Source organism: Cetorhinus maximus, chromosome 13 (assembly GCF_964194155.1).
Source record: "Cetorhinus maximus chromosome 13, sCetMax3.hap1.1, whole genome shotgun sequence".
NCBI classification, from domain to species: domain Eukaryota; kingdom Metazoa; phylum Chordata; class Chondrichthyes; order Lamniformes; family Cetorhinidae; genus Cetorhinus; species Cetorhinus maximus.
Genome location: NC_135891.1, coordinates 8,067,065 through 8,080,031, shown reverse-complemented (window position 1 = coordinate 8,080,031; position 12,967 = coordinate 8,067,065). Strand labels below are relative to the sequence as shown.

General features: G+C 42.3%; 1 protein-coding gene across 1 annotated transcript in view; it reads left to right on the top strand.

Annotated features, from left to right (window-relative positions):
- The window catches only part of LOC144688396 (serine/threonine-protein kinase 3/4), a 137,373-nt gene that overhangs the window by 16,847 nt on the left and 107,559 nt on the right, over window positions 1–12,967 (top strand). Inside the window, exons 2-4 of the mRNA XM_078554880.1 lie at window positions 1,748–1,828; window positions 10,592–10,720; window positions 11,740–11,854. Coding sequence (XP_078411006.1) covers window positions 1,748–1,828; window positions 10,592–10,720; window positions 11,740–11,854 — 325 coding nt within the window. The remainder of the gene's footprint in view (window positions 1–1,747; window positions 1,829–10,591; window positions 10,721–11,739; window positions 11,855–12,967) is intronic.

Sequence of the window (12,967 nt, the reverse complement as noted above, 5' to 3'; positions counted from 1 at the left end):
CCTTCTCCCCGTAACCTTTGATCCCCATACCAATCAAGAACCTATCTATCTCGGTCTTAAATACACTCAATGACCTGGCCTCCACAGCCTTCTGTGGCAATGAATTCCATAGATTCACCACTCTCTGGCTAAAGAAGTTTCTCCACATCTCTGTTCTAAAAGGTCTTCCCTTTACTCTGAGGCTGTGGCCTCGGGTCCTAGTCTCTCCTACTAATGGAAACATCTTCCCCACGTCCACTCTATCCAGGCCTTTCAGTATTCTGTAAGTTTCAATCAGATCCCCCCTCATCCTTCTAAACTCCATTGAGTATAGACCCAGAGTCCTCAAACGTTCCTCATATGTTAAGCCTTTCATTCCTGGGATCATTCTCGTGAACCTCCTCTGGACCCTCTCCAGGGCCAGCACATCCTTCCTGAGATACGGGGCCCAAAATTGCTCACAATATTCTAAATGTGGTCTGACCAGAGCCTTATAAAGCTTCAGCAGCACATCCCTGCTTTTATATTCAAGTCCTCTCGAAATAAATGCCAACATTGCATTAGCCTGCCTAACTACCGACTCAACCTGCAAGTTAACCTTAAGAGAATCCTGGACTAGGACTCCCAAGTTCCTTTGCACTCCAGATTTCTGAATTCTCTCCCCATTTAGAAAATAGTCCATGCCTCTATTCTTCCTACCAAAGTGCATGACCTCACACTTCCCCACGTTGTATTCCATCTGCCACTTCTTTGCCCATTCTCCTAATCTGTCCAAATCCTTTTGCAGCCTCCCCACCTCCTCAATACTACCTGTCCCTCCACCTATCTTTGTATCATCTGCAAACTTAGCCAGGATGCCCTCAGTTCCTTCATCTAGATCATTAATGTATAAAGTGAAAAGTTGTGGTCCCAACACTGACCCCTGCAGAACTCCACTAGTTAAATTATTATATATATTAATCTTTTATTTATGACCTCCAGTTTTGATTTCCTCCACATGTTGTAGCATTTTTTTTACATCAATTGAACCCTTAAAAGGTTCACCCCTCAGCCTTCTCTTTTGTAATGAAAAGAACCCAGCTTTTTATATCTTTCCAGGTAAGTATAACCCCTCAAAAGTATTGGTAGCACTAAAGGAACAGATTATCTGGTCATTTGTCTCATTGCTGTTTATGTCACCTTACTGTGCGCAAATTGGCTGCCGTGTTTCCTACATTGCAACAATGACTGCACTTCAAGTACTCAATTGTCTGTAAGACATTTTGGGTTGTCCTGAAGTAATGAAATATGGTATATAAATGCAAGATTTTTATCTTTTCTAGCATTTCTTTCTGGAGTGTACAGTCAATGAAGGGTCTATTATACAAAGCGCTGTGAGGTATTTCAGCATGCTAGGTGCTGTATTAATGCAAGCATTTATTTGTCAACTGATGCCAGATTTGGGTTTAAAATGCTTCTAAAATTTAGAAGGTTGGAAAAATGGAGGGAGTTCGATAGATTTTCGGCCCTTGAAAAAAATAGGCCTTCTGGGAAAGAAGGGAGTATGAGAGCTGATAGGATATTGCAGCTGGAGCTTAGTAAGAGCAGAGAAAGGTAATTTAGAAAGGCAGTCACCACAGGTGTCAATTTAAAATAGGGCTATTAGGGTTATGACAAAAGAAGGATTAGGTATCAGAGAGCAAACATACTTATGTATTCCTTCCAGAATTGCAAATGACTTTTAAAATGTGTATTTTCTTCCACCCTATCCCCTTCCTCCCCACAACAGGTCTCTGAAGAAATTAAGTGAGGACAGTTTGACCAAACAGCCAGAAGAGGTCTTCGATGTGTTGGAGAAACTTGGTGAAGGGTAAGTGCTGAAAGCTTACTGAGAAGTTGGATCATATAATACCTGTACTTTGAGTCTGAACCGCAGGGTTTGAGCGCTTATGTTTTTGAAGCGCATTACTATTTGGATTGAGACTAGGGGAGAGGATCAGACTGAAGGCGTAAAAACTGAGTGAAGACTTAGGACGAAGTGAGTAGTTCCAAGTACCTGGGGTCAGTGGTAGCAGAAGATGGAAGTATGGAGATAGAAATTAAGCAACAGATTAGCTCCGGTTGGAGGAAGTGCTGTGAAGTGTTATGAAGTGTGATAGCAAAGTCGCTGAAACTGAAAGGAAGAATCTACAAAACAGTTGTGAGACCAGCCTTGTAATAGAAGAGAGGAATAACAGCTGGATACTAATGAGATGCAGATGCTGAGATGGATTTGTGGAGTTACGAGAAAAGACAAGATGAGGGAGTTGGTGAAGATTTGGAAACATTGAAGAAAGTAGCTGGGAAGAGATTGAAATGGTATGGTCATCCAGGGTGGAGAGAGAGCGGAAATATGGTGAGGTGAGTGATGGAGATGGGACTCCCAAGCAGAAAGAGAAGAGGAAGGCCTGAGACCAGATGGAAAGATGCAACGGCAAGTGACTTGAACACAGTGGGATTGAAAATGGAATGGGTGATTGACAGGAGGAGATGGAGATGGGTGATCAACCAACATTGTGGCGACCCCAAGTAAAATTGGAGAAGCCGGAAGATTATGATAATTATTGGATTGCAGCAGGCAGAAAAGGGTTAATTCAATTCCAGTAGTGCAGATTATTCCTTCTGTCACCTTACTTGCTGTGGCTTATTAGCTGCTTTCAAAATTCTCCATGGGAGCATTCCTTGCTTACTTATTATGCCTGAGTTTTTGTGGCCTCTTTGCCCCGCCCCCCCTCCCCTAATTAAGATAGTCTGGTAGACAACAAAGTGCCTCCTCGAGTCCCCACAACAACAACATCTCCTCATTCAAATGATGAAGTTTACATGGGAACTACCAGCCTTCGGTGATGCCATTTGCCCATAATTCACATGGAAGAGATGGTATGGAAATCCCAGCGCACAATGTACCCAGCGAGCAAAAAGGCAAAATGCTGTAGGTGCTGGAAATCCAAAATATAAGCATAAAATGTTGGAAATACTCTACGGTCAGACAGAAATTGTGGAAAGTGAAACAGGGTTAACATTTCAAGTCTCTGACCATTCTTCAGAACTGATGGAAGGTTGCAGTCCTGAAACAATGCTGTTCCTCTTTCCATAGATGCTGCCTGGATCTGCTGAATATTTCCGGTATTTTTTGTTTACATAGTCAGTTAGCATGTTTTAACATGCTGTATTGGCTAGCAGGCTGGTCTAAAGCTTTGACTCCCACTTTCACTGCTACTCTCTACCCATCTCCCCTGCCCACAAAACCCTCCCACCAACCTCCCCAACCCCAACTTAACATGAACAGTGCTCCTTTAGCCTGTAGAAGCATCTATCTAACTGTGAGCTCACTCGAATGGTCGGGAAAGGAAGGGACATAAATACCAGGACAAGTTTTTTTTTAAATAATGAATATGTTTTCTTATTCATACTGACAGGGAGATGGTTGGAGCACTTTGAACAAGGTTTAAATAAGTGCTGACAAGTAGCTTTGGTTGGAATAAGGGGTTATGTCGTCCTCTTTTGCACAATCCCTTTCATTACCTATTGATATAAGTACATAATGAGAGGCACGTCTTCATCAGATGGGTTCAACCCTCTTCTCTATTATAGTCCATGGCCCAATTTGACTAATGAAGTTAGCTCATAAGCCAATTTAAGGAGAGGTTAAAGGACCAATGCTAGATCCTGTCTGTGTATCTTGCTCAGACAGTTGAGCTTCTCTCTGTTTTCCAGTGGAGGCTGTAGCTAAGAACTCCTAGAGTCCAAATCCTTTTTGTAAATAAAATTCACCACCCTTTTCAGTTTCCTCCCATCCTCTCAAGTTGCACACTTTCGGAAAGAAAGAAAGACTGGCATTTTTAATGGCGCCTTTCACCATCTCAGGCCGTACCAAAGCGCTTTGCAGCCAGTTAAGTACTTTTGAAGTGTAGTCACTGTTGTGATGTAGGTAATGCGGTAACCAATTGTGCACAGCTAGTTCCCACAAACAACAATGTGGTAACGGCCAGATTTTTTTAAGCTGTCTTGGTTGAGAAATAAATATTTATTTATTTAAGTTTATTTATTTATGAAAGTATCACGGAATCATCTTCATCCACTGGAGAAAGTTGACGGGACCTCGGCTTAATGTCTCATCCAAAAGACAGTGTCTCACCCAGTGCAGCGCTCCCTCAGCGCTGCACTGGAGTGTCAGCCTAGATTATATGTTCAAACCCCTTGAGAGGGACCCACGACCTTCTGACTCGGTAGCAAGAGCATTGGATGCACACTTCCACAGTGGCTGACTTTAGGAATGTTGAATGGGCACTTTGTTTGGACAAAAATAAAACCTGATTTGCCAAGAGATGTGCTGCAGCAAACGTTTCAAAATTATTTTAAATTACAGAAAACCCTCCAAGGACTTGTAATGTTTGGAGTCTGCAGCTTTTAAATTTAAAACCACTTTCATTTCAGCCCTCTGATGAATGCCTTAGTATTAAATGGCATTGCATTTGTTTTTGATTCAAATCAGTTTACTCCAAAAATAATGCCCATTTACACTGAGTTGCTTTGGAGCACAAAAATGGGTGCGCCTTCACTCCTATAATCTCCTTTTGTTCCTTCTCCTCTGTTCGTGGGGCATCGACTTCTACTTATTTCGTCAACCTCACGTAAGAAGCTTTGAGATTGTCTAAAGGTGTTATGTGAACGTAAGTTTGTAATGTAATCAGCATCACTAAAAAAAAATCTGATCATTATCATATTGTTGTTTGTGGGAGCTTGCTGTGTATAAATTGGCTGCTGCATTTCCTGCATCCAACAGTGATTACTATTCAAAAGTATTTCATTGGCTGTAAAGCGCTTTGGGATATCCTGAGGTCATGAAAGAGGTTATATAAATGCAAATCTTCATTTATAAGTTGTTTATGATGCCACCTTGTTCTACTCTCTCCGCTAGCCATCTCCAGCCCCTGTCTCAGCCCATCTGCTGCTGAAACCCTCATCTGTGCTTCTGTTAACATTCAGACTTGACTATTCCAACACTCTCCAGACTGGACTCCCATTTTCCAAGTTCCGTGAACTTGAGCAATTCATACGCTAAATCGCACCATATCCCAAGCACCCGTCACCCCTGACTTACGTTGGCTCCCAGTCCAACAATACCTTGAATTTAAAATTCTCACCCTTGTGTTCATCTGCTCCAAGGTTTCACCCCTCCCTGTCTCTAACCTCCATCAGCCCTCCAATTTTCCATGATATCTGTGCTGTCCTAACTCTGGCCTCTTAAGCATCTCCAATTTCTTTCACCCCACCTTTGGCAAGGTTCTGAACTCTGGCATTTCCTCCCTATATCTCTCTGCATGTCTCCCTCCCCTCAGTTAAAACACTTCTTAAAGCTTACCTCTTTGATTAGTCTTTTGGCCACCTGTGCTAATATGCAGCTTTGTGCCAAATTTTGTTGGATTCTGGTCCTGTGAAGAACCTTGTGATGCTCCACCATGTTAGAGGAGCTATATAAGTTGTTGTAGGTCTATTGCAGTCAGATTGAGGGACAGGGCTGGGAGCGCATTGTTTCTATTTATGAGCTGCAGGGAAACTAAACAGGAAACCAGATGAATAATTTTGAGTGCCACAACTTTATTGAGCTCACTGACCCAGTTGTGTCTGCAGCAGTATGTGATTGGTCTTGCTTTCATTTATGTTGGCAGGGCAATGCTAACGATGTCGAACCCACTCATTGATCAGGCGAGGAAACTCCTTTGAATAGTATCCCAAGATCTTTTTATGTCCAGCTGACAGGGCCTCATTTTAATGCCTCATCTGAAAGACCACTTGACAGTGCAGCGCTCCCTTAGTACTGCACTGGAGTGTCAACCTAGATTTGGTGCTCAAAGTCTTTGTAGTGATACTCAGAACCACAACCTACAGACTTGGGCTAGAGTGCTTCCCACTGAGCCATGGCTGACACCTACAAAATGGCCTGCCCACACCAGAATATGATTGGGGGTGGGATAGCTGGAACTTATGGTTATAGAAACCTACAACGTTTTTGTGACCCCCCTTAGAATAAACATTTATAGCTGAATTGTAGAGAAATTGAGCTGGGTGAATGTGGCTAGCTTGCTTTTTAGAATGCCCTTTCTTCTTTAATCATAATTTCTTAATTGAAAACGCCAGGGCTTTATACAGAAGAGCACCCATTGATGTGGGCCATTCCTGGAGCCCGCTAAAGAGTTTGCAGGTCGGAGCCATTTCCAGTGTTTTTCAATGGCTTGTGGTGGGAGGGACCTGGGTGTGCCTTTGCTTCTGTTTTCACTGTGTATTTCTATTGCACTCAAGAAAGGGCACAGCAGACAGCTTCTCTTAAAATGTACCGTAACTAGATTCTGCTTGCGGGTTTCCTGTTGCAGTGGAAAGATTAGAGGGTTGTGCAGAGAGGCTGTGCAGCAATGGACTTGTCAGAAAGCACATTTTACAGCCAGCTTCTGGCCCTGACTTTACTTTTACATAGTTGCTAACAGACCCACAATTTTTAGTCAAAGGTTCCGTTAGCTGGGTGCATTTAATCTATTTCATAGTTATTATGACCTGGAATGCACTGCCTGAAAGGATGGAAATTGATTCAGCAGTAACTTTCAAGAGGGAAGCTCATATGTACTTAAAAAAAGGAAACACTTGCAAGGCTGTGGGCCAAGAGCAGGGGAGTGAGACTAATTGGATAGCTTTTTTAAAGAGGCAGCATAGGCATGCTGGGCTGAATGGCCTTCTGTGCTCTATGACTCTACATAGCCCTCTCACAAACAGCAATGTGATAACCAGAGAACCTGTTTTAGTGATGTTGGTTGAAGGATAGGATTGGCCAGGACATTGGGAGAAGTCCCTTAATCTTCAAAATAGCACTGTGGGATCTTTTATGTCCACCCGAGTGTGCAGGCAGGATCTCATCCAAAAATGGCACCTCCAACAGTGCAGAGCTCTCTCAGCATTGCACTGAACCCACATGTTAGATATTCTGCTCAAATCTCTTGAGTGAGCATTCTACCACCGGGTCAGGGCTGATACTGGGAACAGATGCATGTCAATTACCTTTTTCTCCAAGTTCCCTGCCCTTACCCCACCATAGTGCTTTGACCCCCAAGCTCTAAAGAGTGACATCAATTGGTCCAATCTGCCATTCATTTTCCCTCAGTGACCTTGTACCAATACAATGCTGTGTTATGGGCACGTTGTTAGAGGGTACATACCTACTGGGATATTGATTTAAACATTGGGGGAATGTTCTCTCCAGGACAGTAATGGAGCAAACCATCACTTTGGTCTGTACCAATGGCCACAGCACCAGCAACCTGGAAAAAGGATGGTAGACACCACAGAAGTCAGGCATTTTGCACTGCTGCAGAGAAATTGCTGAGATGCTTATGAAACCAAAACCTTCAGTTGGTTCTTGGCCCCTACCTAGTTACCCAAGTGTTGCTTCTGAAATTAAACGCAGCCTGAAACCTAAAGGGGCCCGGTATCTGTTTTACACTTCGTTCTAAACACTTGCACATCTGCCAGTGGAACCTGTCATTGTCTAAGTTCACTACAAGACGGACAGATGACGGAGTTGCCATGGCTGAGCATGCTAGATCGTGTGTCATGGGCATGGATGGGTGTAGGTGCAGGTTCATGAGAACAGCCTTGAGTACTAAAAGTCTTGCTGTTTATCTGGCAGTACCATGGGTTGTTATCATTCGAAGTAGAAAATCTCAAGGTATTAAAATCCTTGAGGTTGCAACACCAGTCCATTGAAATCAACCTTTTAATCCCTGCTGTTTGTTGCTGATCCAGAGGATGATGCTGTAACCTCTTTTCAAAAAAGAATTGAAGCAACTGTTACCATGACCCATCCTGTATCATCGAATAAGTCACAGTGGTAACCTGTAATGCAATGACTATCAAGACTGCAACAGGCAGAAACTGCTATCAACTTTGCAGCTAGGCTCAGCAACAATCTTAAAAAGAGGTCTATTATTCTTTCTTACACCAAAAGTGGCACCCGGTTAAATAAACTTCTAAAAAAAATTATTTAACAAATCTGACTGATTTTTTTGTTTCGATTTCCTGTGTCTGAGGAAAGCCTCTTTGCTTCAGAGAAATTGTGAAACTCATCCATCCACTGCTAAAAGTGCTTATTTATGACCGGTTAGTTCTCCATTTTATGAGGAAACTATGATATGAACTCTCCGTAATACTGAGCACTTCCTTGTTCTTTTACCATGATGACTAGCTCATGGCTGGCCATTGTTATGTCACATTAGAAGGGTTAGAAACATCAGAATCTTGGCACTGGGTCAAAATCAATTCGGAGGCCAACATGGAAACTAATATCAACTCAATGGTACAATTTTCAAGGAGATATCGTGGAAGAGAGAGACCATGGGGTATAGTACAGACATTTTCATGGTGGGAGGCTAAATTGTTAAGGCTTTTTTTTTAAAAAGAACATGGGTCCTTGCCTTTATAAGTAGAGGTACAGAACAAGGAAGTTATCATAACCTTTAGAAATCACCAATTCTGGACACCATACTACAGGAGGGATGTCAAGATAGAATGTCATTAGGGATTAGGGACTTCATTTATGCAGGGGAACGAGAGAAGCTGGGATTGTTCTCCTTAAAGCAGGTAAAGGTAAGGGGAGATTTAAGAGAGATGTTTAAAATTATCATCGATCAGGAGAAACTGTTACCAGTGGCAAGAGGGTTGATAACCAAAGGACTGAGATTCAAAGTAAATTGACAAGGACCCAGATGATAACATTTTTGACGTAGTGAGTTATTACCTGGAATTCACTGCCTCAAAGGGCAGTGGAACTAGATTCAATAATAATTTTCAAAAGGGAATTGGATAAGTACTTGAAGGGGGGAAAAAATTGCAGGGCTATGGGGAAAGTGAGTGGGACTAATTGGGCAACTCTTTCAAAGGGCTGGCACAGGCAAGATGGCTGAATGATTTCCTCCTTTGTATCATTCCATGAATTACTGCTCCCACCACTTTCATTGTCGTTGCTTCTGCAGAACAATCATCTTTACTGAGCAATTTCACATAAACATTTTTCTTTCACAATGGAAGTCAATCACGCAAGAATTGTTTCCAACATATTTTGGATTATTCATTAAGCTCGTTGCGCCCCGTTAAAATGTGATTACAGTAATTATTTACTCTCCTGTAGCTGCCGTTTAAAGTTGTAGGTTGCAAGGAATAAATTAACTGTGAAGGCAGGTTTTCTGATCCTTTGACATTTACTCGTTTCTCACAAATCACAATGAATTTGGTGGAAGCCGCTAGTGCCTCAGAGGAATGGAAAAGGTGGTTGCTGCCTACATTCGTGAGCTGGTCAGTTTCAAGATTCCTGAAACTTGGGCATTTCAAGTACCCTTAATACGGCAGTGAGCCAAATACATTAAAAGCAACTTAAGTAGCAGCAATATTTTACTTGCGCTGCTTATTACCTTTAACACACTTGAATAAACTTAGTAACTTTTAGCAATACATGTTGGGTTATGAAAGTTTTATTGTATGCCGCCTATAGCAGATGAACCTTGTTAACACCAACGTGCCTATTATTTGAGGTCTGGACTCTTCTTGGTTTACTTCGAGTACCAGTCATCATCTCATGTAAACCCAGACAGTGTTTTTTTTTGATTATTCATTCACGGAATGTGGGCTTTGCTGGCTGGGCCAGCATTTATTGCTCACCCCTAGTTGCCCTTGAGAAGGCGGTGGTGAGTGGCTTGCCAGGCCATTCAGAAGGCATTTTTAAGAGTCAAACACATTGCTGTAGGCCAGACCAGGTAAGGATTTCCTTCCCTAAAGGACGTTAGTGAACCAGACGGGTTGTTACAGCAATTGACAATGGTTTCATGGTCATTAGACTCTTAATTCCAGATTTTTGTTGAATTTAAATTTCAGCACCTGCCATGGTGGGATTCAAACCTGGGTCCCCAGAGCATTGCCCCGGGTCTCTGGGTTACTAGTCCAGAGACAATACCACTACGCCATTGCCTCCCCTACAAAGCTGCTACCTTTTGGAAGGAGCTTTGCTGAAGGCTTATGCAAGTTGTCTGCGGCATTTCCCAGATTACTACCGTGATTAATTACACTTCAAAAGTACTCCATTAATTGTGAAGTACTTTGCCCTGAGGCCATGAAAGATGCCATATAACTGCAAGTTCTTTGTTTCTAGAGTGACCATAAATAACTGTTCATATTTCAATGGGCAATCTTGAGAACACGTATAATGGTGAATAACATAAGCCTTCACCGCGTGGCTAGAAACATGGTTTTCCCCTGTGTTTCCCCAAGTGTTAGATTCTGAAGTGAAAGCCAGGCCACATTCTACAAGAGAAGAAAATAGAATGAAGGCTGCATGTAACATTGGCAGAGACTTGTCATTTGGCTCTCTGCCCCCACTTTTATGGCTGAGAGGTGGGGGAAAAGGGAAAGAATAATGCAGAAAAATGTAAAGATCAAGGCCCACAAGAAAGCCTGATACTAGAGATTGTTACTGTCATTCTTGCTTGCAGTCTGGAGCCTACGACCTGAATGGTAATGCTGGCCGAATGTTAATGGTCTGTGTTTCCTCCCTCAGGTCCTATGGCAGTGTGTTCAAAGCCATTCACAAAGAATCAGGCCAAGTGGTGGCTATCAAGCAGGTCCCGGTGGAATCAGACTTGCAGGAGATTATCAAAGAGATCTCCATCATGCAGCAGTGTGACAGGTAAGGCTCAATGAACTGTTACCTGGGGCTGCAGATACTGATTGATGTGTTTTTTTTTAAACAGAAGAGTAATTATAGTGATGCTGCAATACCAGAGATCTGGAATGTTGTAGGTTTTGTCAGTTGGAGGCACTGTATCCCAAGGGAACAAAAAAAACAAATGCATCAAACTCGACTGTGACATCAGTTGTATCTTGTGTTTTCACCATTCTGTGTGACCTATGCTGAATTTGTGGTCAGTTGTTTCCATGGCACTCTTTCACACTGTTGCGTGCTGTGAAGTATAAGTGAGTGCATAAAGGAACCCAGAGCCAGCAACGCCAGACAGGGAGTGCTCTCAAAGGAGAATTTAATTTCTGTTCCCAAATTTGCAAACATCACCAACTCTTTTTCCTTTGGAATGTGCACTGTCTTATGTTTGAACAAGTGAGACACACCAGCCGTCACGTTCAGTATCGGCCTGACATTGTTCTTTTGCTCTCTGCCACTTGAGCAGGACTGAGGTGGGGGAAATTGGGTCATTCCTAAGGATGGATTGGGTGTTAAACTTCTGGAGTAAATTACCAGGGAAGACACTTGAAGCACAATGTAAACAAGTTCACAAGACCACTGGATGGGTTTGTTGGAGAGTAAGTTGATTAATTGAGATGGCCCAGTGTGTGCTGTTTTGGTTGGTAATAAGATATCCCGTGACGTTAATTAAAGAGCAGCTGTCGGTTCTTTAACCAATATCACCAACACCAGATCAACTGCTCATTCACCTCACTGCTGCCTGTGGGATATTGCTGGTCCCAAAGGCTGCCCAATTTACCAGTGCAAGAGTCACTCAAAACCGAATGATTGTATGAAGCGATTTGCCAAGTGATTGTATGAAGTGTCTTGAAGTGCAAATGGAAGTAATTATTAAGATTACGCTGAAAGGGTGGGTCGTTAGATCTAATGAGTTTCCCCTGTTACTAACTATTTTTTTGTTCTGTGTAGAATCCCAGGATTTTAACAGTCTTTCTCTTTCTTCACAGCCCTCATGTGGTCAAGTACTATGGAAGCTATTTTAAGAACACAGACTTGTGGATAGTTATGGAATACTGTGGAGCCGGTTCAGTATCAGACCTTATTCGAATAAGGAATAAAACGGTAATTCCACACATCCGCCTCTATCCCAGGAAAATAAGGATTATGTGATTGCAGTATGTGAGCAGGAGTGTACTAACCCAGGATTATTACATAGGATATAAGGCATGGAACCAGTCCATGCCAGTACTTTTGCTCAGCTCAAGCTTCCTCCCATTCTTCCTCACTTAAATCTACCACCGTAATCCTCTTATTCCCTTCTGCCTCATGTGCTTGTCTAGCTTCCCCTTAAATGCATCAATATTATTTGTTTCAACTACTGCCTATGGTAGTGAGTTCTACATCTTCACCATTCTTTGGGTAAAGAAGTTTCTTCTGAATTTCTTATTGAATTTCTTGGTGACTATCTTATGACAGTGGCTCCTAGTCATGCTCTTCCCCATAAGAGGAAATGCACACTCTCTCTATCCACTCTATAAAAACCTTTCATAATTTCAAAGACTTCTATTAGGTCATCGCTCGGCCTTCTTTATTCAAGGGAAAAGAGACCCAACCTGTCAATCTCTTACTGATATGTATACCCATATATTTCTGTTATTATTCTTGTAAATCCTCTCTACACCCTCTCCAGATTTTGTATATCCTTTTTTATAATATGACGACCAGAATTGCATGTAGTACCCTTAGTAACCAAGTTTCAATACAGGTTTAGCAAAATTTCCCTACTTTTCAATTCTATCCCTGTAGAAATAAAGGTTCTTGGTTTGCTTTTTTATGGCCTGCTAACATGTGGCACAACTTTTAGTGGTTGATGTATTTGTACTCCGAGTACCTTTTGTTCCTCTACCCCACCTAGACTTGCACCTTCCAAGTAATAAGCGACCCCCCATTCTCCCTTCATGTGCCAATTATTTGTCCATTCTGCATAATGTCCTCCTTTAACTTGTTGCAGTTCTCTTCAATATTGACTCTCATCAACCACCCCCATTCCCCAAAGTTTGGTGTCACCTGCAAAATTAGAAATTGTGTTCTTGATTCCAAAGTCCAAATCGTTGTAAATTGTGAACACCAATGGTCTCAGCACTGATCCTTCTGGAACACCACTTCCCACCTTCTGCCGCTGAATAACTATCCTTTAATCCCGCTCTTGCTTCTTGCCTTGAAGGCAGCTAATGA